Genomic DNA, 27,505 nt, shown 5'->3' on the forward strand with positions numbered 1-27,505 from the left:
ATGAATCCTCCCTTCCAACTCCCCCACGAGGCCTCCGGCCTTCCCTTTTTGAAAAAAAGATTTAACCACAACCATGTGGCGCAAGCTCGCGCGCAAGCCTGGACGACGCCAGGCGGGCGCCGCGAGGCAGGCGCTCACGTGCGCTCGGGGTTTTGGGTCTTCGCCGGACGGATTTGTGTTGGCCTGAACAGCTCTGCTGCAAAAAAAAAAAACAAAAAAAAAAAAAAAAAAAACTGGCCATTTTTGCAATTGCGATGCGAAGGCAAACGAAACTGTGGAGCAGGTCCGTGGTCTTCACTAGCTTTAGCTTAGCTTTCCTTAGGTCCGCCCCTTTATTAGGAGAGAGGAAGTCAAAAAGAGAAGCTTTCTCCTTGCAAACCGAGTTAAATCAACGTCGACCATGCATTCTACTGAAGACCCAAATCCAAACTGCCAAAGTCTGAAGCCACAGTCGTAGTGCAGAGCCAACGCCCGCGCTACGAACCCAAAGTAAATGCTGTGCGCCCAGAGTGCGATGATAGCGCAATTGGGTAGATGTCGGTTTCACCACGCTAGGGACCCAGGTCGGTTACAACCATGGGAGGCGTTTTTTGTTCTTCGGTTGGCTGCACATGTTATTGTTCCTCGCCGCTGATAATTCCGTACCCCTCGGGCCTTGGGAGTGGCCCTGTTGTTAGGTTGCCAGTTTCACTGCGTAAAGGCCCCGCGTTCCATTCCCAGGACCTCCATAACTACATTTTTTTAGGGGCGCACTCCCAACACCTGTTTGGGGCTCTTTGCCTTCTTGCCACTTTCTTGGCCACGCATTTTCCCCTTCCACTTCGCCGAGCTGAATTTCTTTTTAACGATCCGCACGAACAGAAGAAAGCTTGATGAGCTCCGCTGTTAAGAAAAGACCCTAAAGTTCACGGCGATAAAATCCCAAACCCCGGTGTCATTAATGAATGTACGATGCTTCACCTACAAGTGCATGCTCAAGGGATAGATAATCTAAACTGCTGGGAAAGGAAGAAATATATTGAGCGCGACTGTGTCACATTGCGAAATCTTCGCAGAAAACTTAAACGCCCCATAAAAATATCGGTTAGAGAAGAAAACAAAAGGGTCAGCATAATCTAGATACACAATGTCATCGCTCATTTAAATTAAAATAAGTGCTTAAAAGTAGTTACCTGTAGCACGTCCCAAAGTAATGATATGAGACCGAAATTTTAAAATAAAGGTTTGTTAAAATTAACCGGGATCATTGTGGGCATAATTATGTGCATGACGCCTGAAAATTTTTCATCACAACGCAACTAATACAAAATTTATCATTACAGTCTGCTTCGTTCATTAAAGACGTAATAGATGCCTCAACCGGAAACTTTTGTTTTGCGTTGTGCATAAGAGAAGCGTGTCAAAAGAGTTGGTAGTTAGGTATTCTTTACAGCGAAAGACTAAACATGAAGTACGAAGGGTATGGCTATGTGCTGTCTATCTGTCAATTTGTACTGTAAAGGGTATGTATCCGGTAACAAGGCAATTGCGCAAGAACCCCTTGAAATTCGAGGTTCGGTAAAGCGCATCTGAAATGCATGGCCTTTGCATACGGTACGCATTTTGTTATGGCACCTTACAAAGCACGCCTGGCACTTCGACACAATAATCGAGTATATTGGACGTTATTTTGACTCAGTATACGTATACCTGACTGTTTTCAACAAACATTCAAACGTATCTGTCACAAAGCAACTCCGACGATGTGGTTCAAAATTGAACACTTATATACTTCTGTTCTTTTAATTTTCCTTTCCTTTAGGTTATCTCTTTGAGCGTGCTCCCACGCTCCATCCCTCCCCCCCTCTATTCCCTCCCCCAACCATGAGCAGTGGGAAGGCATGCTAGCCAGCCCGGACCCCGGCGATCAGCTTCGGCTAATTGAAAGGGCCCGCCTGGCAGCGATCGCCCAGGACTTCTAGACTGAGAAGACCTCCCATTGCCACTACCCATGAACTAATATAGAAATAAAGTTTATTCCTCCTCCTCCTCCTCCTCCTTTAGGTTATATTTTGGAATTGTACACAGACGCACTCATACCCTCATTAGCAATAAAATAGACCAGAGGAATGCATGAACGTAATGCGACTGTAAGAACATAATACAATCTAACGAGCGGCAAGAAACAATAATAAAGAGGGTAATGTAACACGTTTAGTTCTAAGTTTTCACCAAACATTGTCTTTTCAGAACATCGAATAAGTCTATTTCTAGCTTCTCTATATCGACGCAATTGGGGTGTTGCGGCTGTTTTGTTGAGGACTGCATATGCGCTGTTACATATAAGCGCACCCAACCCCGGCCCCGGTATATGACGTTGCAGATTTATGTCTCTGTTGCCGGCTTTGGCGTGTCTACGTCGTCAAAACGTCGCAGAAGTGGCTCAAATGGCCGGAATTGGCCTCTTTGCAAGGCGCCTCTTGTACCCCCTGGATGGCTGCCAACGCAATAAAAGCTCATAATTCCTTGAAGTTAAAGAGCTCTTGCAACTACACGAAGAAAAACGTGCAATGGACATGCATCCCCAAGGTCCAAGTCTCGCCTTCTCTTCACTTGCTCCTCCGAGGCAAACGTGGAGAGCGGGAAGAAAATGCCAAACTGCAACTCTTTGGCAAGTGGGTCCCTTGCATGTTTTCCTTGTCCGCTTTTGTTAGCCGTTTTCTTGCCTGGGAAAAAAAAACCGTCAAGGTGCAAATAATGGCAATAGAAAATAATACGGCAATTTGACATCTAGCTGTTGTCCGTATCATGGCCGCTTCCAAAAATTACCTCAGACGAAAGCCAAACAAGCAAAAATGAAATGACCCCGGTTATTTTTTCGATAGAAAAATGATAGCAACACTAATCTGTTCGCCGCATATTTGCTCTATATTTTCACCTATTCCGGCCGGACTAACACAATTCACTGATAATCGCAGTTTCCGTTTTCCCCTCTTCACTCCTTCCAACTCACAATTTCCCTCTAGATTTCTCTTTCCACTTATCTATTTCACCAATCATGGGCTCTTTATTACTGCGATGCAGTATACAGGACGGTGCGACGATAATTGGAACACTTTAAAATTTTTTCCTGAACGAACCGCCGCTCTGTGCGCGCTCAAACTTCACACGAAGGTCGCGCTTTGTGGTCTATTTTGTTTGACATCGGTAACAACGACGGTACTTACCTGTTTATTCTGAAAATAAATAAAAACGATTTTCGTCTATGGGAAAATGGCGGCTGATTCGGACGTGCGAGCCAGCGCAAGTTAATCTTGGAACGAGGGCGCCACCTGGGGTATTCAGAGCGAAACGCTCGTTTGGGATTCACGGTAGGAAGGAGGCTAGCCAAATGGTGCAGCTGACGATCAGAAAATGTGAAAGTGGGTTTTGTGATCGTCTGTTTGCTCATTTGGCTCCTTCCTAGGTGCATTTTCTGATCGTCTGCTGCACCATTTGACTAGCCTCCTTCCTACCGTGAATCCCAAACGAGCGTTTCGCTCTGATTCGAATATCCCTGGTGGCGCCGTCGTTCCAAGATCAACTTGCGCTAGCTCGCACGCATGGAGGAAAGAAAAGCTTTTTTTTCCTCCATGCTCGCACGTCTAAATCGGCCGCCATTTTCCCATAGGCGAAAGTTGTTTTTACTTATTTTCAGAAAAAAACAGGTAAGTACCGTCGTTGTGCCCGGTGTCAAACAAAATAGACCACAAAATGCGACCTTCTTGTGAAGTTTGCTTGTGAACAGGACGGCGGTTCGCTCAGGAAATTTTTTTAAAGTGTTCCAGTTATCGTCGCACCACCGAAAGTTTCGTCTGCGCGTCAGCAGAAAACGCCAGGCTTAATGAGAGAAATTACTGGCACCGCCAGGAGTCGAACCTGGACCAGAATAGAGAAACGGAGTGACAGCCCGTCGTCTGACCGACTAAGCTACGCCCACACGAGGAGACGGGGAGACAGACGGTGTACTTAACGACCACATGCAGTGGTTCTACTACCTCACGTGCAAACCGCATAATCTATGATAACAACGTTCACATTGTTTGGATTAGTGGCGAACAGAAAAGCGTCTGGGGAGGGCGGGGAGGGTGCTCCTTGACGGCGACGCATGAAACAAGAGTGAAGGGGAGGCAGTGACTCGAGAGCCATAGCCGCCCGTGCCGCCCTCCTCCTCACCAGACGCTCCTCTGCGTTTTCTTTATTCCGTCGCTGCTGCGTTCGCTCACTCGGTTAAACGGACTCCGCCTCCGCGCAACTCAGGTAATGGCTGCCAGAGTCTCTGGTTTCACTACTTGCGGAGCCACGAGTGTGAATTCAAGTGAGTCTCATAGTAATCGTTGGGGGTGTCGTTTGCAGCTTCGCAGTCCAACCACCTTCACAACGTGGATTGGAGCCAATTTTTTTTCATGCTCCAATTTTCATCCCTAACTTTTCGTGCCGCTTTTTTTCTCTTTTGTGTTTTTTTTTTCTGGCTGCTATGTCAAGAGCTTTTTAGGTTCCCCTCGTAGCTTTTCTTCAGCTTCTATGCTTGGGGCGAGAAAAAATGAGTATCTCTGAACAAGTCCCCCTGCCCACACAGCTTCGACCACACTGTTCACCTTCTTCGCCGCCCACCTTTCCATGTCCATCTACCAATACAGCGTGTCTTAACATGATTTGGCGCGCATGCTAAGAAATGACGACACACAATTCAAGATGAAGAGGCGATTTCTTGAAGCCTAGTCTTGTTTACGAGAGTCCTCATCGACACATCACAATTGGAACATTGCGGGAAGCTCGGTGCCTCTCTGCGTCAGTGCTTCAACATCAAGAGTGCCTTCGAACGTCTTTACGCCATGTCACTCGGTGCCATGCGAATCATCTGGCAGCCATCACTGCATCGAATGTAAAAGACTTGGTTTTAGCAAATTTTCAGCGACCTGTAAAGCCAGCATTGCCAACGTGGATATTCGCACAATGGAATATAATAACAAAAATTCCAGGAATAAGCAAAAGGTCGTCCATGCCCGCACCTGCACTGAAGTTTTTTACACTTTAAAATATATTTACCACGTACGCAGACCACACGCACGTTTATGCGGACGGCTCAGTGACCGCAGAAGCATCTGCCATTGGCGTGTGGATTCCGTCGGTCCAGTGCACAATCAGGAAAAAACTGAGCCACAAAACATCATCCACCGCTACTGAGCTAGCGGCTGTAAGGGATGCCCTTCATTTCATTGGTGCACATCCTGCTTGGCGATGGGTGACCTTCTTAGACTCACGGGGTGCTTTGCAAGCTCTAAGAAGGCTGTCCAATCACCGCAGTCAGCTTGTGTGTGAAATCAGCGAAATCCACACAGGGGTAGTGCACGCGGACCGTCACATCGTGCTTCAATGGCTGCCTGGTCATTCGGGAATAGAAGGAAATAGTACATCTGATGCAGCCGCCAGCGCTGTCCACTCTCTGCGTAACACGACGCAGCTTCCTTTCTCTCGAGAGGATGGTTGTGCCCTTATCTACCGAACTGGTTGGAGTGAGCAAATGTTGAAGTGGCAGCACCCTCGCAGTGGATATCCACATCTGCATAGAATTGACCCTCTTTGTGAATTCAGTGTTCCACCCGACCTAACTAAAGCCTCTCAAGGTGTACGGCATCGTTTGCGTCTCAACGTGGCTTACACCCGAAGCTTCAAGTTCAAAATAGGGTGGGAGGATTCACCACTGTGCCCCACGTGCCCTGTGCGCGAGACTACCGAGCACTTGTTGTGTATATGCCCGCGATTTTCCGCTGCGCGCGCGAAAGAGAGAAAACGTTTATTGCCCAGTCGCCAACCTATGTCCAGGTCAGCTAAATGATGGATCCTGAGGCGTCACTGTCTTCATAGTAGTCCAGAATGTCCTTGGAGATCCTCTAGATATGAAGGCAGAGAGCCTCCTGGGCGGCCCGAACGTCTGTTCCGGGCGGGGGAGCCAGACAAGTGTCCCATGAGGTAATGCGGGAGAGGGGGGAAGCTTAGGGGGGTGGCAGTCCCAGTAGGAGTGTGAAATAGAGGGGTACGCACCCCAAGAAGGGCAGGTTGGGGGACCGGAGCACTTACGTGTGCGATGTAGAATGTGATGAGATGGGAGAGAGCGGGTATGAGCCTGGCGGAGAAGAACGGTTTGGGCGCGAGTGAGGCGCGGGTCTGGAGTAGGGTGGGCTTGCCGGGCGAGGCGATATGAGAGTAAAGGGAATTTACGGGTTGCGCGATCGTGAAGACGAGTGGAAGGCGGATGGTATGAGGTTGGCCAGAGCATAGACGGACCCAGCGATAGTTCTCGGGAAAGCTCGTTTACTCTTGCGTTGCCGTCCATGTTAGCGCGGCCAGGTACCCATACCAGGACAAAGAGGTGAGAAGGATGTCTGTTCGAGTAACAGCGGCGAGCTGCCTGTCCCCTGTACGACGTGGAGCAAGCCTTCAGCTGTGTTACTTTCTAGGACCCTGGGCCAACAACAATGACTCACGTTTAGGGACAAAAATTCTTCTGCGTTTTGTGCGAGATTCTGGACTAGACAAAACTTTGTAATTCTTCCATTGTGCGCATGGCTACATCTGTACGCGTTTGCGTCGTCATGTACGCTTTGATTCCTTTTTCTTGTTCGGAGCTCTGCGCTTCCAGGGCTCCATTCGCTCTATTTGTTCCTCTTTTACTTAACTTTATTTAGAGTTTTTTTCTTGCATTTCATTGCGTGCCATATTTATTTAAATTTTGTTTTCTCTCTATTGTTGCCTTCCCGATCTCTCACATTCACTTCACTGCATTGTGATGCCCCCAGCTGGCGTAACAAGCACTGCCGCTAGCAGAGCTGACCTCTCCAGCCCACATTAAAGAGTCCCCCCCCCCCTGCCCCCCCCTGCCCCCCCCTGCCCCTCTCTCTCTCTCTCTCTCTCTCTCTCTCTCTCTCTCTCTCTCTCTCTCTCTCTCTCTCTCTCTCTCTCTCTCTCTCTCTCTCTCTCTCTCTCTCTCTTTCTCTCTCTCTCTCTCTCTCTCCTCAGTTTATTGCTTTTTTGTGCCATTTTTTTCATTCGAGGCAGCGCAGGAGTACACTCAACTTTTTTTCGCCCAGCCTGCCGTAGGGCGTAGGTTACACTGGAATATCAATAAACGGCGCCTGGCGGGACCGAGAATAGCTTTTCCGTTTTTTCAGAGAGCAGTTTACTGAGATAATGCACTTGAAGTGTTAATTCGTGCCCCAGATGCTGTTTTACTTTTATTTGTAAATAAAAATGAAATGTTCTGTTTATTCGGAGCGCAGAATTTCGTTCTGTTTAATGTGAGTATTTACGCATTTTGTTCCTCAGCAAGCTGTTCTTCAACTCTCTTCCCGGTTCCCTTTGCGTGAATTTATTTACTTTGTGCAAGAATAAACTATTTAGCTATCTATCTAAATAGAAAACCGAACAACCGCGAAAAGGCTCTTCTTTCTGAGCGGTGTTCGTTTGCCGAGATTCCACTTTATTTTCTTTGCTGCCGCTCATTCTATATCTGCGCGCGAGCGACAAGGCCACACCCACTGGTGCATCAGCACTTTCGTTTGCATTGATTTATTTCCAAGACGGTGCCGCGAAGAGCAAAAAAAAAAGTACGTTCTTCTTTCGTTTTTACGCACTTGATGGTAGCAGTTTCTCTTACCTTCAGCTTCAGAACTAAAGAAACATTTTACTGCAGCATTTGTATGACCCGCGCGACGGGAAACAGCACCGTTTGTTACGAGCACCATTATACATACATGTGGTGCTTATAGCGCCAATTATTTTTTTTTTTTTTTACCAAATGCGCGGCGTACGTTCAGCCCGAAAAGACAGCGGCGTACAAATTTGCGTTCACACCAGAACTCCGAGTTTAGGAATGTTCGAAAACACAGGAGAGGGAAAAGGAAGAAGAAAATAAACAAGCAGTGAACAGAGTGCGGAGAACAGATCTGCCAAACACCTCCTGGTCAGTTGAGCATGTGCTCGGAGAGAGAGGCTTATTTCCAGAAGGACGAACGGTTAATACAGCTGCCTCAGAAAAAGCTTTGAGTTAGCGAAAAGACGTGCTTGGCTACCGGGGAAGGAACATAACAGATCGACAAAAAGAAATGAGGGGCAGGGAAAATTGTCGAGATGACTCGAGGCAATGTTCAGTGCCTGAATAACCGAGGGAGCAAAACAAGGAGCTCCCGTGTCTACACGCCACCGTGATACGGGCCTCGCAGAAACTGATCCTTAATACGAAGGGAGACACTAGAACGACCGTAAGGCGTCATGGGTGGGTTGAAACGAAGGAACGAGCTTAAAGATACTTTTCCGACCTCGTTTGCGCGCGGTGTTGCGGCTCCCGCGTCAAAACACGGCGGGTAGAGAAAAAAATGTGACGGGAGCACCGTAGCCTCTATTTTGGAGCCAGCTGAACTCTCGGCTTGAACGACGCACGGTTCGCGCTGGTGGGGCGGCCCACAAGTGCGAGGGGGTGAGGGACGCTCCGGGGGCAAAAGCCTTGAACTAGGCTACGCTCTCTCGGTTTACATTCCTCATCACAACGAGCGAGATAGCTGACACAAAACGGGCGACAAACAGCGTGCCGCCCTGGGCGCTGCATCTGAAAGCAAGCATGGTGTCGCAACCGGAGAGACGTGGCGAATCGGGCTTGTCCTTTCCCCATTTCGCTTCACGGACCCGGAGTCAGACCAACAGGATATTCGAATTATCGTCGCGTCCGTCGGAAAGCAGAGGCAAGCAAAAAAGGCCCCCAAAAGCAAGAAGTAACACGTGACGTTTCAAGCTGGGGTGAAAGCGAAGCGCAAGAGGGGTGGCGGAAAAAAATAGCAGCAGGGGACGTCGAAGATGTGGTTCGCGCTCCTTGGAGGGTACCAGCCGGGACCAAGACGCCACCTCCCGACTCCTTGGCATCGGAGACGGGGCTCTGTCGTGGCGTTAACGCAGCACGACTTTCCAGGACGCGAACGAGGTGAGCGAAAAAGATGGCTTCTTCCATTTTTGGGGAACGCAGCGGTAATTTTAAAACTCTGATATGTGCACGCTAAATACTGTTATTTTTCCTGTAAGAATTAAAGTTAGTGAACTATAGCCAACGGCCTTACTGTCTACCAACTGTTGTGCTTTGGTGTGCATTTCCTGCGCCCAATTTCTGTAGTTACATTTTTTTAAATTGAACCGAGCGAAACAAAACTAAACACATGCTTATACAAGCTATGGTCGGGAAACACAGCTGCCAATGTTTCGTGTTGTGATTTCAGTGACAAAATGCAATTAGAATCCATGGCAGTCATTAATGTTTCCTTACTTCCGATTGTTATTGATTAAGTGCGGTCTTTTACAGCTTTTTTATACGTTGAAAATATTCCTTGTATCTATTCTTTAAAGGTCCAAAGTGTCCTGAAAAGGAAGACAGAAGCACAGCACAATTGAAGTTTTATTTTTACCATAAGTTATATTTTGTTTTATCCACAGATATTGCTTTCCAACCATGGATATTCGAAGAAGCAAGTCGTCGTTCAAGCCCGTGTTCTTTATCATCACATGCCTTGCTTTGCTGGAATTCTCCTGCGCGCAGTAAGAGCTTTTCATCTTGGCTGTGCGTGTCGTTAAAACAAGTGCTGTCATGCACGCTGTTTTGGTCATGTCCTGATGAAGAAATTTAAAGACTCCCTTGTAGCTAAGACTTTTTCTGCGCACACCTCCAAAAGAATGGCAAAAAATACTGTTTAGCTTGCTTCCGGGATCTGTTTATCGCTGAGATTTTAGTTGCTAGATTATTTCCCAATTTTTTTGCAGGCGTGCACGGTCATATTGAGGCTCATCCATTCTGATGTTCAACCATTACTCGCATGCATTTCGACAAGCCGAACCTCTTAAAACAGTCAACGTAGTTGGCTTCCGTTGATGCATGATCGTAGCATTGCTTACGAGTAGCTCCGCCATTTTTTTCTCTCCCCCTCCCCCTTTCTATACAAACATACATACATACACACATGGATGCATGTATGTATACATACATAGATACATACATACATACATGCATACATACATATATACATACATTAATACATGCATACATACGTACGTACGTACGTGCGTACGTACGTACAGTCTTTGTCAAAATTTTGTGGGCCAAGCCGGATAGGCGCAGGCTGCAAAAAATTGAATGTACAAGCCTACGTGCCGAGCGAAGCTGAAACTTTTTGAGCAGGAAAGCTAGAGAACACACCTTTCTTTCTTACTGCCTTAAAATATTCTTGTGACATTTAAAGCTAAAGCCGATTCTTGAATTATTTGTGGTAGAGAAGGCTTAGGATTGCCCCACAAAATTTTGACAAAGGGTGTACGTAATTACATGCGTACATACATACATACATACATACATACATACATACGTACATACGTGCATACATGCATACATACGTACATACATACGTCCATACATACATACATACATACATACATACATACATACATACATACATACGTGCATACATGCATACATATATACATACATACATACACACATACATACATAATACATACATGCATACATGCATACATACGTACGCACATACATGCGTACATACATACATACATGCATACATACATACATACATACATACATACATACATACACACATACATACATACATACATACATACATACATGCATACATACATACATACATACATACATACATACATACATACATACATACATACATACATACATACATACATACATACATACATACGTACATACATACGTACGTACATGCATGCATGCATGCATACATACATTCATGCATAGGTAGATACATACATACATACATACATACATACATACATACATACATACATACATACATACATACATACATACATACATACATAAAGTGGTATCTTCTAAGAGAAACTCGGTTATGACGAATTTCTGATAATCCTGCAAATTTTCATAGCCCTTTCAGTTCGTCTTAATGGGAGTTTACTGTATACCGTTACAAGGACACAACGGACTAAAGTTAAGTCGCACGACCATTTCGGCCTTTTTTAGTGTGCTTGACTTCGAAGCTCTAAATTTTTTTGAAAAAAATCTTGATACGCGGTTTATTTATTTGATGGCAGGAGCAACATCGGCAGCTACGTAGGCCGGGTGTTAAACGACATCCTCAAGCCGGACAGGTACGATAAGCAAGTTCGCCCGTCGGGGACGAACGAGTCCACAGGTAAGGTTCGTCTTTGTGCTGTCCACGTGTTTCTGACACTCTAAAAAAACGTCTGCTTCACCACAAAGCATATAGACGACCAACCACTATCATCGATGAAGTAAAGCAGGTCAATTGCGAGACTGAGTACACGGTTTGAGTAAAAAAATGCGGCCCGCACCGTTACATTATGCAGTGCAGGCATAAAATTCAGCATTGCGCAATGTCACTGCGCACGCGAAATTTTTTAATCATATTGCAAGCCGTGTCCCAGTTGTGGCGATATAGGCCCGCCCGATGCTCCGTGGCGATGTAGACCAGGGGAAACTTTTCGAAGGTAGCATTCCTGGTGGGGTCCCGGCAGAACAAATTCAGCTGAAAGTTTGAAAGTTTTAGTTTCTGTGAGAAGTCATTTTGTCTTCTATCTCGTAATGCTTGTGCAAAAAAAGAAAAAAGGAAACCACCGGAAATCTTGCTACCATTTTGCTCGCTAACATATATGCATAGCGGAGAGTGCTAAAGGGACACTGAAGTGATTTGCAAACATTGCTGAATTACTAGCGCAAATTGTAGTCTGGAGTCTCTAGGCCATGTTTCGAACACTCTTACTGCGTTTACGCGACTTTATTCAGTAGAAAAATCAATTCGGAAATGCTGTCCTCCTCCCTCCTGCATCCTCCTTGCCGATTTTCTATGACGTTTTCCATGACGTCAAAACAAAATGGCTTGGCTTGACTGCGCTACTGCACGGCTCGCCAACCATCCAACAGAATCAATCGGCCCATCGTTCAGTCGGACGGCCGCCGGCGGGTCGTCGCAATCTGTTAGCTCAGTTGAAACGAAGCCACAACACGTTTGCGCCTGGAAGGCTGTGCCTTTAGTTTGTTAGTTTGTGGACTGTATCAAACTCCAAGTCCAAGTCGCTCCACGCAAGCGCACGTGCGACGCTTCGCTGACTGGTACGCTAGTAGAAACATCTAAGGTCAATTGAAGGCGGGACAAGAGTCACCGAAGTTATTATAGGTGCTAAGGAAATAGGGAAGCGAAATAAGGTGCGGGAAGCACTTTCTGCGCTGCGTGAACTAGCACAGCGGTCAACAGCACGACCACACATCTGCGAACGCTTTTCCGCTTGAGGATTGCAGTCGCTAGAAGTGAGAATTTGTGGAAATTCGGGGGACACTCACTGCATGATCGCTCTTCAAAAAATAGTCATGTAAGCTGCTTGGAATGCTAAAACTAAATAGAAATGTAAATTGTCTATAGATTATATGCTTTATATTTCCGTCGCTGGCAGCGCTGGCCAGCGCTGCCCAGTGCTCTGGAGCACTATTATAGGTGTATTGCTTTGCTATTCGCAAGTTGGAATCGTCGTAGCGCGCGTTTTTTTTTTTTGGAGTTGATTCCTTTGTTTTTGTGCAATGTTTTCTATACTGAATTTATCATTTCTGCTCTGTAGCGTCACCAGCGAGTTTGCAGAACGCGTGCAAACTGACACTGATGCGCTGGCGAGTTGTCGTTGGCGTGGTGTTGATATAAGGACCGACTGCTTGCGGGCACAGGCCAGAATCAACAGATCCTTGGCCTGGTGCGAACACGCCTCTTACGATACAAGCACTAGCCAGGCAAGCTCCAATGGGGGGGGGGGGGGGGGGGCATCGCATTTGAGCGTCTACGGTGACGCGGAGGGCGTTCACCCACTACGTACGCCTCGGCTAGTGTTTGTTACGATTCAAAGACGTACTGGTAGGCTCATCTGACGCATTTTGCAGCCGAAAACATGACAGAAGCGCGGAATGCCGATTACTGAGATATCAAGAATGCCCAGCGAACAATAACATAGGATTCCAAGCATGTTGTTTCACAGAACCGAAACCCAAAATGGTTGGAATTATAATCTTGGACATCGTCCAATCACGTAGCGCCTCGTATGGACGTCACTGCTTTAGTTGGTTCGGCCGCCGCAGACCGCGCAGGATATTTTTTGTTCTATTGGGCTGTATAAAATAAATATCGCCTTATCGACAGGATAAACTATGAAAAGTGCGCTTATTTGAGCCAGTCTACGCAGTCCAAGGAAAAACTGGAGCTTGACAAATCCACTTCAGTGTCCTTTTAACGGGCTTAGACTGTTAAAATGTCTGGGAACAATTTTAATTAAAGCGTGCCTAGTGCGCATTGACTGATCCCCCATTTATGTTTTCCGAGTTCATTGGCACTAATCTTCCAGGTCCGCTGGTGGTAAGAACTAATCTGTACGTCCGCTCCATCAGCGACATCAACGACAAAAAGATGGTGAGTGATAAACGCATATTGTTGGCATCACACAATAGCCTATCATTTTCGCGAACCGGGCAAGCTCTTATGAATGAGGATATATAGAGCTTGTTTGGGTATATATTCATCGATGTGCGCTTGCCGCAATGCGCCTCTAAGCCTATTGACGCCCGAAAATTTTGCCCTTCAGAGAAAAACACAATTGGAGTTTTCTAGATTTGTTTTTCTTTTGTCAGTGGTAGGTTCCAATATAATATCAGCACCGATGTACAAAAAAACAAAACAGCAAGAGAAAGCTACCTGCTAAATTTATACCCTCCCAGGACGCATAATAAAAGCGCATTTTTAAATGAGAATGCTTGCGCATGAGAACAAAATCCCCTGGCGCGTGACGTGGTTCTGTCGTTAAGCACCAGCACTCCCAATGCGACGGAACGACCCGCAAAATGATGGTACCGAGCGTGATTGAATAATGGCACATATTCTCAGGGGGAGGCTGGCTGGGGAACGCATAATATAACCCGACAAATTATTCATTCACAAACTACAATCAATCAATCAATCAATCAATCAATCAATCAATCAATCAATCAATCAATCAATCAATCAATCAATCAATCAATCAATCAATCAATCAATCAATCAATCAATCAATCAAGCAAGCAAGCAAACAATCGATCAATCAATCAATCAAAGTAAAATCGATCATTCATTCAAACCAATCGGTTTTGATCGAGTAATAATTTGAGTTAATAACAACTTCACATGGCGCTGGAATTCACAGCACCGCTTAGTTGTCTTTGAAAAATGTTTTACGTTTCTCTATTCCTAAACTCCTAAACCCAGTTGTCGTGACACTGAGATTGGGTGTATGTACGTACATCCGCCTACAGGAATACAGTGTCCAGCTGACGTTTCGCCAGCAGTGGAAAGATGAGCGGCTGAAATACAATGACGTTGCGGGCCAACTGAAATACGTGAACTTGGACGACCCTTCGAAGATATGGCTTCCGGATACGTTTTTTCCAAACGAGATCAACGGACATTTTCACGACCTGCTGCAACCGAACAACCTGTTGCGAATATATCCCGACGGGGAAGTCCTTCACAGCGTAAGGTACGCATTTGGTTGTCTCGTAAATATTCTGTGCATGCCGCAAAAACATCATAGAATTGTTTCATGGTACTTGTTTTCGTAGCTTTCTTGGCCTGCAAGGAAAAGTGAGGGGATTTTCGCTTGCACATCAAAAAGGACTTTAAGGTGGCCGGTTGTGTAGCATATTTTATCATAAGCTAAGCGAAAACTCTTTAATTAACAAAATAGGCTTTGCTAATAAATTTTGTACTTTTTATTATAATAAATAACCTGGTTATAATTCCGGTGTGCGAATAAGGACCCAATAAAGACCAGTATGCAGCAAGCACTTCGTATGCCTTGCTTATGAAAAACTGCGACCGAATGGTAAATGTTGACAATGAAAACTTAAAAAAAAAGGAAAAACAGTTTCGGAGTGGAATCTATTTAGGAGTGCTATCTAGCTTTTTTTAGCTATGGTCACTCATTGTATCACTATTTTAGCAATGTTATCACACGACTAATCTTTCCAACATCTTACCTGCGCTATCTCTATTTTTGGGACATTACCCGTTCGTACCTAAAGCGTACATTGTTAACGCCGCCAGGACAAAGGTATATCTTAATTACTTTTATAATAAATCGCTCGTGTAACGTTTCTTTGATTTTTGTCATGCCGAAGTGTCATACGTACCTTTCGTTCTTCCTGTTCACCACAAGGAACACTAGGCATACGATAGGACCGCGCCGTAATGTCTCCGTAGGAGTAAAGATCCTAAACCATAACCAAGGAGACAACAAAAAAAGGGCGAAGAATTGAGCTTAGAAACTCAGAGGAATTTGGAGTATGCGTGCACTTTTTCGAAGACAAAAACTATTGCTCTGAAAACTTTGGAATAATATGGAAATAATGTCTTAACGTTTTTATTGTGCCATTGATATGAAAAACTGCGTAAATAATACTAATCCATAAAAAGCGTTGTAATTATAGATATAAAACGCTATTTTGATAATCTGACTGTCTCATATGGTTATAACATTTTGTTCAGACTGAAAACAGGATTACTGATACTGTAAACTTGTTTCCGGGAAGCAACAGCATCCTTTATATCATTCGTAAAATCTTTGGGTAGTCAACAAAACGTATTCAGTGATTACCTCGAAAAATAGCTCTAATAAATAATCATAAGAGCTTTCGATGTAGTGGTGATCTCGGATTTCGTGTAAATATAGCCAAACAAGGTAACTAATAGTCATATGTGAGAGGGCATACGGTCGGAATATACAGATATAGAACATTTATCATGTTCGCCCTATATGACTACCTATCAAAGGCATAGACAGATAAAGCACATTTGCTACGTTCGCTCATAAAGGTGGAAAAAAAATTAGACTCACCAGGGATTCACACAGTACGGTACACCGTCTTTCCGAAAATAGTGGCCGCTTGGCCATGTTAAATGCTTAGAGCAGTTCATTGAGAGCAGTTAGTGCGAACAAGTTCGGACCCTTTCGCAAGTTAGTTTTAAGGGTATCCTTTTTCAGATGTATTTAGTAGACTTAGGCGACAAGTGATATTGCTTAAGTAGAGGACGTCTGGTGGGAGAAAAAAGTGAAGCTTCGCGACCATAATGCGGAACTTCACTTTCTTCCTGCGGAGAAACTCTAGGGGCGCAAGAAAGCAATGAACTTGTAAAAAAAAATCCGGAGCCATGACAAAAATCAAACGAAGGGTTCGCGCATGACAAGCACTGATTTGACGCAAAAACGCGAAGGTATCTGAAGGCGTAGTAAAAAAAAATACACCATCTTCCCGTAGGGAACCATGAGGAGGATGCGAAGCCTCATAGGGGTTCTGTGTAGGTTACAATGTGTTGCCGTTATGTTGTTTCATTTATCGGAGCACGAATGGGAACGTAGTGTGAACCCCCATGTAGAGTCAGAGAAATGTAGAGAAATGTAGAGACAGCGAAGAGACCGACGCCGGCGTTACCTGATCGAACACCTCCTGGTTCTCATCTTTCTTTATTGCGTGCTCACGCTCCTACCCCGCTGCCCGCCCTCTGCGTACTCTTCTCTGGTTGAGCTGCAAGGTGCGTGGCGCTTCCCGCCACAGCTTTCCCACGGAAAATTCAACATCCTCCTCTAAAGTTTTCAGTTGGTCGTTTCCGTTGACGTTCAGCTTCGCGTGCCTTCGTTGTATCAGTAGCTTCTTGAGGTAGTTTGAATGAGTCAAGGACATAAGGCGCGTTCGTGCACTTGCTCCTGTCCCGGTTTTGTAGCGCAGTAAGAAGAGCGCCACGTACTTCCCGCTGCGGCCAGACAGTCATGGGGTCGAAACCGGAAGCCGCTAACTTTTTCTTTTTTTATATAGTGTAGGGGGAGAGGTGCGGATGCCGGACGACGGAGGGTCGACTAAGACATGCTTTGCAACTAATATTATTTGTAATAGCCCAAAGAACCATTAGATGAAATATGATACCGAGACACTGGCAGGCAAATGAGCCCCGATGGATGACCGAGCACGCTCATCGCAACGAAAGCAACAGGATCTGTCAATCGCGGCAGGCAACATTGTGCGAGCGCTAGGTATCAGTGGTTTGGATCAGGTAATACGCGCAACCTGAAATATGAACAGTTAATCGAGCTTAGAACGTTGAGCTCTTCGTCATGGCGTTCCTTAGTTCCAATCGCACCATGGCCGTTTTATAGCTGTTTCGTTACCTCAGCATCCAGCTGAAAGTGTTGATTTGTTTCATGCCCTTTTGCTTATAATCAAAATCTCGTTTTGCTTTTTCAACCACAGGATATCACTCCGGCTGTTTTGTCCAATGAATTTGGCAAACTTCCCATTTGATCGACAGGTTTGTGGACTGACTATAGCGAGCTGTGAGTATGCCGGTGCAGTTCCGGCATTTTCCCTCGCAGGTGTGGTTCAGAGCCGCAAAGAGATTTTTCATGAGTGATTCACACAAAAATACTCATTACGTGTGTCTTATCACAAGCTGATCACACACCTTACGTAAGCTTATGATTACGCCCAAGAAACTGCAGACATTTGGTAACATATTGCAGTAACTCAATGACAGTGACAGCCAGCCGCTTGCCAATGACAACCTACGCGACCCTTCTGAATAACCCGTGAGGGGACCCGGTGTACGTTCAGGGCCCGTTGCGACGGCAGTTGCACAGGCTCCTGGAAATCCATTTGAAGACCCACGTGAATTTTTTGCAGGGATCCCCTGTATCACCTTTACGTTGGGAACAGCCATTGCGCACCCTTGCGGTAAACCATTGCGAAGTCCACCGCGCTGTGTGTATCTGGGGAGTGCTTGTTTATTTAGGTTCCAAGTCGCGGGCGGACCGGGGCTTAATTGTTCTTTAAAGTTCACTGGTCGTGCTCGAATGCAGATATGCCCGGCGTCTTATCAATATTACTTGAAGGTTGGATCTTACAGCTGCAGTTTACGCTTGTCCTTACTTTTGTGAAATATTGCTTTGACTTGTGGTTGCCATGTTGCTTCTCCTAAAAAAAAACAAAAACAAAGAAGAAGAGTGTTTACCAAGAACTTTTTTATTCCTACACTTCATTAGATGCGCACACCACAGAAGACATTGTGTTCATCTGGAAGCAAGGTGATCCTGTGCAAGTCGCGAGAAGCCTGCACGTTGAGCAATTCGCCTTGACGAAGTTTTTGACGGATTATTGCACTTCCAGAACTACCACTGGTAAGCAACTTCTGAAAAAGGGAAAAAAATTACCGAGCACTTTTTAACATGGAAGGTAGAAGAAATATACTTTCAAATGGCGTACTAATTGGTTACACGGACCACTTCATTACGCCATTAGAATCTCGACTCGTGTCTAGTTCGTAACGGTACGCGAGGCACATTGCGGATCGTCAGCCCATCTCTAAATGATCTCTGCAGAGGGCCCTTCTGGCTCACGGATGACACCTCGTCCTATAATCCTCCAACTTTATAAAGCGTACGCGCGTGGTACTTCTATATGCGTAACCCGCCTTTAGTGACCTTGACGCCATTTATTCGAACAATGTTTCCCTCCTGTTGCACCACCTTTTCCACAACCTGGCCTTTTAGTCTCCTCCCTAGAATAAAGAGGAGGAGGAGTAAACTTTATTTAGGCGACCCTTAGGTGCTGATGTCTGGGCACCCGCCTGGGTAGGGGAGGGGGTGGGGGTGCCCAGACATCAGCACCCAGACATCAGCTAGTCCTAGAATAAAATTCTCATTCCATTTCATCTGCAGTGCTTCTCAAAAGTTTCTCCCGGCTCCTCCGGGCAAACAACGTGGCTGGGAGAGGGTACGGAGGATCAGTGTGACTATGGCTCTTCAATTTGAACGTGCGTCTATCCTGCACAGGCGAGTACGCGTGCCTCAAAGTGGACTTCATGTTCGAGCGCAACACGAACGAGTTCGTGGTCAAGGTGTACATGCCGTGCGTGATGCTCGTCCTGGTGTCCTGGGTCGTCCTGTGGCTCAGCAACAAAAACACGGCCGTTCGTATCCTGGTGCCCCTGGCGGTGCTGCTCCTCATGGCGAACATGGTGGCCCGACTTAACCAGGAACAGTTCCCGCGCACGTCCTACACCAAGGCCGTGGACACGTGGACGGGCACGTGCCTCACGTTCGTCTTCCTCCTGCTCCTCTACGTCACCACCGTCGACTACGTGGCCCGCGTGACCAACAGCGGGGCGACCTCGGCCCACTCCAAGGACGAGAGCAAGGCGAGCTATTCTGAATTAACGGAATGCGTTGGCTACGGACTCAGCGGCTGCGTGGTACTTGCAGCAACAAGTGGTTAAGTGGGAAGGCAAACTGCGTGGAGAGGAATTCAAGGTCAACCTGATTATGAACCGGTTCGGGGAGGGTGAGACTGACGTTCTAAAAAGATGAGGCTGAGAATTGGAACGGAGTTTAGCCTCCCTCGGCTAAATTCCGTGCTCGGCGACTTGAGCCATATCGCCGGGCCAACCACATCCTATGCTAAATTCACCATGTGTAATGTTCGTGAGCCTGCAGCCAGGTGAGCCGCCAAACGCAAAGCTAATGACGATCGGAAGAAGGCAAAAAGTCGCGTCAATACTTTTACGACAGAAGGGAGATTGAGGAACTAGATTATTGTGGATATGGTCATTCCCGAACGAACTAATTTCGCTAATTGTTGAGTAACCGGGACTGAGACGTGTCATGTTCTTACGCTGAACGCTGCTGCATGATGACATGTGAAACAAGCCATGTGAAGTAAAACGCGAAACGACATTCAGCGGCGCACAGCCTAAGAATGTTTCATGTCTCGGCCGCAATTGCTTGGCGGTTTGCGTACTTATTTTTCCTTCATCGCGTTCGCTTCATAACGCCAGTTTACGGGCATTGGACGGGCTCTGTGAATACCAGAAATCTTCTCGTGACGTGGCGAGGTCTGTTACGCCATACTGAGACAACAATAAAAGCGGAATTTGGTACGTGGGTCACGACTCACTTCCTTGATGAAAAAACAAAGGAAGTGCTAATTTAGGTATCTTGTGTCAGCTGGTAATTACGACGCTATTCTAGCATCGAAAAACCCGTGTCCTTCGAGCCTAAGAGGGAGTACACTTGAAGGCTGGGACAGAGGTATATGAGAAAGTTATCATTTTTTTACCCTGATGTTTTTATTGTACCAACTGATTATGCCTAGCACAGGCAAGAAAACAAATTGTTGACTAAGCCAGCTTCTGTTTCCGTTCCATCCTCCATGCCAGGTCGAGGAAGAAGCCTCCAAGGCCTCGCCCGGATCGTCGACCTTCCAGCAAGCTCTCAGGGCCTTCTTTCGGCGTCCGAGGACCCTGCCGGACAAGATGGATTTCGGCGCGCGAATCGCCTTCCCCGTCTGCTTCTGCCTCTTCCTCATCATCTACTTCAGCGTGCATGGCGGAGGGAGCGCGGACGAGTAGTGTGGATCGATGCGCTTATACACACCCGCTGCTGTCTCTCGACCGCCTCACCGACGCATTCTGAGTGCCAAGCGCGCATGCCTGATTGAGGTCGCGTTCATTTTCGTCGATGCAGACTAGGCCTTGCGCTGCGGCCGTTGGTCGTTAATACTGCTAGCTGTTTTCAGAGTGAGTAAGGACACAGGCTACGAAGACGTGAAGGATAACCAAGTCGTTTACCCAAAGTCTACGAAAATCAACTTAAGCAAGGAGGCGGGAATAGCTAGCCACTTTCGCACCGATACAAAGTAAGATAAAACATTTAAAATAGGCCGCTGGCAGAGGGATAGCTGTTTGGGCATTAAAATATGTCTTTTACGTATACATCTTCCAATGTTTGCGTGGGGCGAATGAAGCGAATATACGCTTAACTGAGGAGCATGGGAGCGATTATTTGGTTGGTTTCAATGCTACACTCCCACAGCTCTTGACGTTATTGAAGGTTCATTTCTCTGTTAGGAGACGTTGTTTTACCTAAATGCAGCCTATCGTGGCATTGGCCATGCATCGGTCAGAGGCGTAGCCAGTGCAGTTTACAGCGGTTTACTAGCAATTGTAGTGTCATTTACAAAATATCGGCGAAGCATCGGCAGGGAATCCGTGCGAAGCAGTGGGGAAAATGCAAAGTATGGTGGAGGGAGAGGAGGTGGGAAGAAGTGCATTCAGTTCGCCAACACAAATAGGCGACGCAGCCGGCATCGCATTGCCAGCGCAGACCCACAACATCAATCGAGATCGTGGGCCGTTATTATTGGCGTAGTGGCTTGTCTGATTTCACTCGTACAGATAAAAGACAACTGCGTGTATACGTTACCTGTCTGGAAATCATCTTTAAAAAGAAGGGTGCAGTTTTGCATAAGTTAGGAGTTTCCTTCACATTGTTCGTGTTCTTAAACATTCTCTGCTTTCAACGCTAGACGTGGTACAGCTTATTCATCGAAAATTCTTAAAAATAAAATGAAAGCAGGGATATTGCAATGAGCTGATTATATATATAGCAGAGCCAGCGGAGCTTGAAATGTTAGGTAAACTTGGTGATAAAAAATAACGGTGTGTTATCCATTAAAAGTGTTTAAAGGCGCACGGTGGCAGCAAAAATATAGGCTGTTAAGTGCTAAACAAGACACCATTTCTTAAACTCCTGAAGAGCACTGCACGGGCTCATCAAGCTGATGTCGACAGCCTCATCCCTAACGACGCACCGTTGGCTGGGGTCGTGCAGATATGTAGGTAAACGTTGTCTAACGGCAGATAGTCAAGGGAAACATTTATAGAGAGCGCTGTCGTCGAAAACTGCCTCACGGCTTTGTCCCTGATTCGAGTAGGGGTGAAAGCAGAAGTGCATTTTGTAACCATATCGTCTTGGGGATGTTTTATTTTCTCTCATAGGTTGTAATAAATAAAGAGCGCAAGCCGTAACAAATGCGGACATTATCCGCTTTATTTTGCTCAAAGACAATGTTTTGCAGCTATTCTTGCTCCACTCGAAACTGGATCGAACTGATCCACGTGACACTTCCCTCGAACCTGCGTTGACAGTTGTAAAAAATTACTGTGAGAAAGCGCCAGCAAACAGAGAAAAGGGATACCTTAACATCAGCCAAGCTCTCTTTTCTCAGGAACGAAATACGACGGGAATAAGGGGACCAACAAGCACCGGGATAACATTACTTCGCAGCAATATATTTTCACCAAAACATGTGAGAATCGTTCGCATCAACGCCGGGTGAATCTCAACTGCCACATAAACTGGAATACTTTTATTTGCTTGCGTTTCAGTTGAATTGGTCCATTAGGTTAGAACTGTCACTAAATCATATTGGCTACCCCTTTGTTGGGCTTTTCTCAGCGTTCCGTTCGTATCAGAGGGCGCATTTTCGTTAACAGAAGGTTTACGTACGGAAAACTAAACATTTTGCGTATAGGTTTTGACTACGACTATGACCTAACAAATAGGGTGAACTGCTGGCATTTTCCATGCCACAATTTTACTTTTAGAACTTTTAGCAAGCTGTTGTGTTCAAGTCTGGTCTTTTCAAAATATTTCGTTGTACCATCTGTATTTTGTTGTTATGCGTTCCTCGTGTTTATGCAACCGAGAAAACTACTGAAGTGTGTTGTGTTGTGAGATTTCATTTTTATTTGTGACGGTTTAAATATAATAAAGGAACTAACCAAACTGCTTAATTGTCACTATATCTGCGCTTGTTTCTTGTACGGCAGATGTTTGAAAGACTATGCCTCGGCGTCTTGCAGCGATTTCCTACAGCTATATGAAGGTGCAATGCTGAAGGAACTCAAATCAAGTCAGGCATTTTGAGAGCCGTAATTTGCCCATCCATTACGCAGCAAGCTTTACATTCTTTTTGCGCGAATAAGACGACATTTAAACTTCCCGCGCACTAATCAGGCAAAAAGTTGTGTTTCGAGCAAACGGTAGAAGATAGATGATAGCCTGTAACAGAAAGCAAAGCTTTTGTTCCAAGCTTGAAGAAATTTTACCACGCATCGAAAATAGCTTACTGGTGTATACTACACATTTTTGGAATGCGCCACACGGCACAGCCAGGCCAGTGAACAACGCGCGTCCCAAACAACAAATTCGCTCCTCTCGAAGATAACTCGAATGGTTCCGCGCGCATGCACTTTTGGCACTACACCCCAAAGCGCCGCTTTGCGTCGCCACACTATAAAATCAGCTGAGAATAATAGTTTTTTAGTTCCCAGCCCTCTCTACTTGTACGCATTTAGATGCTCTACTGAGTAACAGTTTTTCGAATATTGGGCTACAAGCAAATCACCAAAAATGGCTAATGTCAAATTTTCGAGTCGTGTATGCGCGAATCCCCTGCAAACGTGGCCTTTGAAAAATGGGCAGAAGTATACGGAGTACCGCGAACGTTCTCTAGATGGCGCCCTGCACTCACAAATAAAGTCAGGACTGGTGCCCCGGCGCGTGTTTTAAAAATTGTGCTATGCGCAAAAGCCGATACGTGTGTCCTTACTCATTACCTTACAAGTGGCACATGCAGAAGTGGTTGTCTTGATAAGCACTATCTCAAATATTCAAGTACTAGTGAAGTACAATGTACGCCGACACGAGGTTGGCTGTTCCCGTGAATGGCATCCTAAAATCCTCACAATATAGACGTTTTTATTTTTTTTTATTTTCTTCGTCCTGGGAGCTTCCTTTTCGTCAGTGGGCTGTGCTAGCGGCCCTACAATTGACGCAGTCGACAGGAAGATGTAACGGCGCATGCGCAACACAGCCCAGAACATGCTCTGATCTTATTAAAGATTAACGGATGAAAAAGTTCATACCACTCACTTTCTGACTACTAAACTCGGCCTCAACGTCTCATTGTGAAAGATATTGTTCTAAAACGTTTAGATTGCACAATAATGCTGCGTTCGAACAGCGCATCCGTTGTTTCTTGTTTATCAGGATACCGCTTCCGACGAAAATTGATGTAAACATATCTGCAATTTTACTGGGAATTTTTTTGGGGCACTTAGGTCATTTTGCAGTCTTCCGAGCAAATGAACAACGTTACACGCTGCAATATTGCTCATTTGATATAGCTTCATACCTGAGAAAATTGTTTGCAAGCGTCTGTTTACAGTTAACAGGCAATAGTTGTCGCGCATGAAAGTAGTGTGGCGTACGTATGGTGAATAGACAACAGCTGACAATGCATGCAGGCGCGAACGTACTACGCTCGGGCCCGAGGAATATGCTTCTTAGGTGGTTCACTAACTGACCTTCCAGCTCCAATCTGACAGACCTCCTGCGTATCGACTACCGTGCCTAAAAATATGCACCCTACTTACAACGTGGGTCGAAGACAAGCACGCGTACGTCTGCTAGAGAAACGATACTCCAACAAGCCCGACACCCGATACACGGATGTCGCAACATACTCGCACCGAAGAGCCCATGCAATGGTTGCCCTCAATTCTCAAGGCTCCATCCTGACATCCGCCACCATAGCTGATACCAACACCCCTACCGCAGAAGAGACCGCCGTAGCCCTCGCCGCCACCACAGCGCCTGCCGGCTATGTAACCAACCGACTTGCAGCAAGCTTGCCGGAACTATCTGACAGGACGCATTTCACCTCCCGCCGTAAAGCTTCTCCAGACAATCAAGAACCTGCCCTACATCCAAATTGTATCAACCCCAGGTCATGCCTCACGCCCAGGGAATGAGGTGGCGCACGCCGCTGCCCGCTTTATCCTACTCCGGCCATTCCCATCGGGGGCGGGCGACTTGGCAGCACCTTCCTCTAACCTTCCAGTTCCCAGTCGCTACACTGATATGCTGCACCAGCACCACTACCGTCAGAGCCGCCTCCATTACCCACCCCCTCAACACTCGCGACGCCCGAATATGGCGCAGACTCCCGACGGAAACATAGTTTAACACTCATATTCTTCACCATATATCCCCGCTATATACCCTTACAACTGTCCTACCTGCCATACTCCCACTACGACCTACCATCCGGTATGGGCGTGCGCCTACCACCCGAACCCCCTCCCTTCCCCCACCCCGGAGTAGTGGGAGTGCGGGCTGACCAGCTCTCAGCTAGGGACTCAGGAACTCCCGCGCTAGAGCAGCAGCAGGCGCTCGCGGCTTTCTGAACTGAGAAGAGGCCACCCACCTTTCCTTTATTTATTTATTTTTGTCGGCTCAAATAAAAACTTTTTTTCACCACCACCACCCTTGAATACGTTGACGCTCACCAAAAAATCTTGCCTCCTTTTTCTTTCGAACGGGCTAGCCACCACGAACGAAAACTGCTCTATCTGTGAACACCATCCTATTCAAACCACGCTACCACAGTTTGGTTGCAACCGACGCCGCGGAGGACGCTCACAGGGGGTTTTTCTCCGCAGAGGCGCCTCATGGCTTCACGAGTAGTGGCTGCTCCCACCGCAAGCCACGCTCCGCAGCTCCCAACAGGACGCGCTTTTATTGAGGTACTCTGTTTCAAGGTTACCAGAGAGATTAAACAACTGGTCTCGTCGGCAACCTAATCGGCCGTTTCGGGCCTAGGCTCAAAGAATCCTCAGCTGTAAAGTTGACTGAGGCGTGTGTGCCGCTTAAACGCTGCACAATTTTTTATATGCGAAGCATCTCATGCTTGGGGCTGTGTCCCTCCCTCCCTCGTTGTCGTTGTTGTCCGCTGTCCGCACTCTACTGCGCATGCGCGTCTCTTCAGCCCTGTCAGCGTTTCGGCTGACGTCAGCGCAGTCCACTATAAAAAGAAACAGTTAGGCGGCGCCCGGTTTCGATCCCACGACTCTCTGGCCGCAACGGGAGGTACGTGGCGCTCTTCCCACTGCGCTACAAACCGAGACGGGAGCATGTGCTACGAACGCGCCTTATGTCCTTGACTCATTCAAACTACGTCACGAAGCTACTGATACAATGAAGGCACGCGAAGCTGAACGTCAACGGAAACGACCAACTGAAAACTAATGGGAACTTGAGTCGACCGCATGGCTGCTTCGCATGCTACTCAGGGTTCCCCTACGGGAAGATGGTGTAATTTTTTCTTCAAACTTTTGGGGTTTAGCACGCCGAAGCTACACCTGGGCTACGAGGCGCGCCGTAGTGGAGGGCTCCGGATTGATTTTGACCACCCGGGGATCTTCGATGTGCACAGAAACCTGCGCACACGGGTGTTTTCGCTTCTCCCCTCTGTCAGAAAAACAGCCACCGCGGTCGAGATCGTACCCGCGTCCTTCTGCTCAGCAGCACAACGAATTCGCCACTGAGCCACCGCGGTGGGTCACGAATGCATTTCATATTGTGCGAGCCATGGCAGTGTTGCTGCCGATGCACGTTATAAGCGATTTCGCTATAACCAGGGTTTTCTGTACACGTGCATCGCGAGCAAAACTGCCCTGGCCCTCACAGTAAGCCGTAATCGTAAAGAAATCGTTTTATTCAGAACCTCGTCTTATACGAAATGTTTCAAGGTCCCCGCTGCAATGCACCGAGAGCAAATAATCTACGCTTTTGAGAAAATATCGTTTATAATGAAGCCAATGTCCTGTCCCGAGGACTTCGTTACGACGAGGGTTCACTGTATCTGGTATTGGGACATTTGGCCTAAATTGGGGTAAATCCTTACAGAATAGTGAAAAGGTAGTCACACAAGTGCTTGGAAAACGTTGTAAGCGTGCGTTTCCCTCTTTACGATCATTTGATCGGAGTCCTGTGCACTACACTGAAAGCAGTTCAAACGCGTTCTTGCGATACATTTACACCAAGGACTGAGCTAACGAGCGAACGAATAACTATTAGAAAACATGTAATGATGTAACGAGCTATGATGGCGTGCTCTAAATGGGCAAAAGTGTGAGGGAGGTTCGCTCGAGGCCGATTAGTAACAAACCTGGACAGCACTGACAATATACTGTAGTAAAAACTTCTAAGGCCGCAACTAGCGGGAAAGAATTGAAAGCATACCACCGAACGGTTTTGAAGAGTAACCGATGGCGACCAGTTTGGTCCCGCCCGATAATGAATTAAAAGGGGATATTTTTAAACCAAACTATATGCATTAAGTGTACGAGCACAGACTGAATTTACAGCGGGGGGGGGGGGGGGGGGGGGGGTAGGATGGATAATTACTTGGCTATTATTCTGGTTGATATCACAAACACGACGAGGTATGAAAGCTTCCTTAAATCACTCTTCACTCTCGGCAAATCAGGGGGAGCGGCAGGGCTTTTATATTACGGCACATTTGCAGACCCGTTTCATTTCACTTCTCTCGAGTTGGTCGTTGCATACGTTGCATGTAAACTGCGGCGACGCTGAAGGGCCCCTCACGGACGTGGTTCCGCTTCGAATTGGAGTCAAGGCCGGCGTCCCGCACCCTTTGCTTCCTTATTAAGCACGCGCCGCTTCT

The 27,505-nt window shown here is 46.5% G+C and overlaps 1 protein-coding gene across 1 annotated transcript; it reads left to right on the forward strand.

Moving 5' to 3' along the window:
- The first annotated feature begins 8,782 nt into the window (after window positions 1-8,782).
- LOC144178441 (glutamate-gated chloride channel-like) lies at window positions 8,783-22,761 on the forward strand. Its single transcript, XM_077706294.1, has 9 exons — window positions 8,783-8,992; window positions 9,496-9,597; window positions 11,152-11,252; window positions 13,462-13,526; window positions 14,402-14,625; window positions 17,390-17,472; window positions 18,178-18,312; window positions 18,967-19,331; window positions 20,349-22,761. Exons 2-9 carry the CDS (start codon window positions 9,512-9,514, stop codon window positions 20,538-20,540), a joined length of 1,251 nt encoding a protein of 416 aa, XP_077562420.1. The 5' UTR covers window positions 8,783-8,992; window positions 9,496-9,511; the 3' UTR covers window positions 20,541-22,761.
- The last annotated feature ends 4,744 nt before the right edge of the window (window positions 22,762-27,505 follow it).

The sequence above is a fragment of the Haemaphysalis longicornis genome, unplaced genomic scaffold (assembly GCF_048455015.1).
Source record: "Haemaphysalis longicornis isolate Haplotype H1 unplaced genomic scaffold, Haemaphysalis longicornis Haplotype H1 scaffold_4, whole genome shotgun sequence".
NCBI lineage: Eukaryota > Metazoa > Arthropoda > Arachnida > Ixodida > Ixodidae > Haemaphysalis > Haemaphysalis longicornis.

What these genes read in the sequence shown, in the direction of transcription:
- LOC144178441 (XM_077706294.1), top strand. Translation starts at nt 9,512, where the DNA reads ATGGATATTCGAAGAAGCAAGTCGTCGTTCAAGCCCGTGTTCTTTATC. An exon ending in TGGACTGACTATAGCGAGCT is followed by an intron (nt 17,473 to 18,177) that starts GTGAGTATGCCG and finishes ACACTTCATTAG; the next exon opens with ATGCGCACACCACAGAAGAC. An exon ending in CACTTCCAGAACTACCACTG is followed by an intron (nt 18,313 to 18,966) that starts GTAAGCAACTTC and finishes TATCCTGCACAG; the next exon opens with GCGAGTACGCGTGCCTCAAA.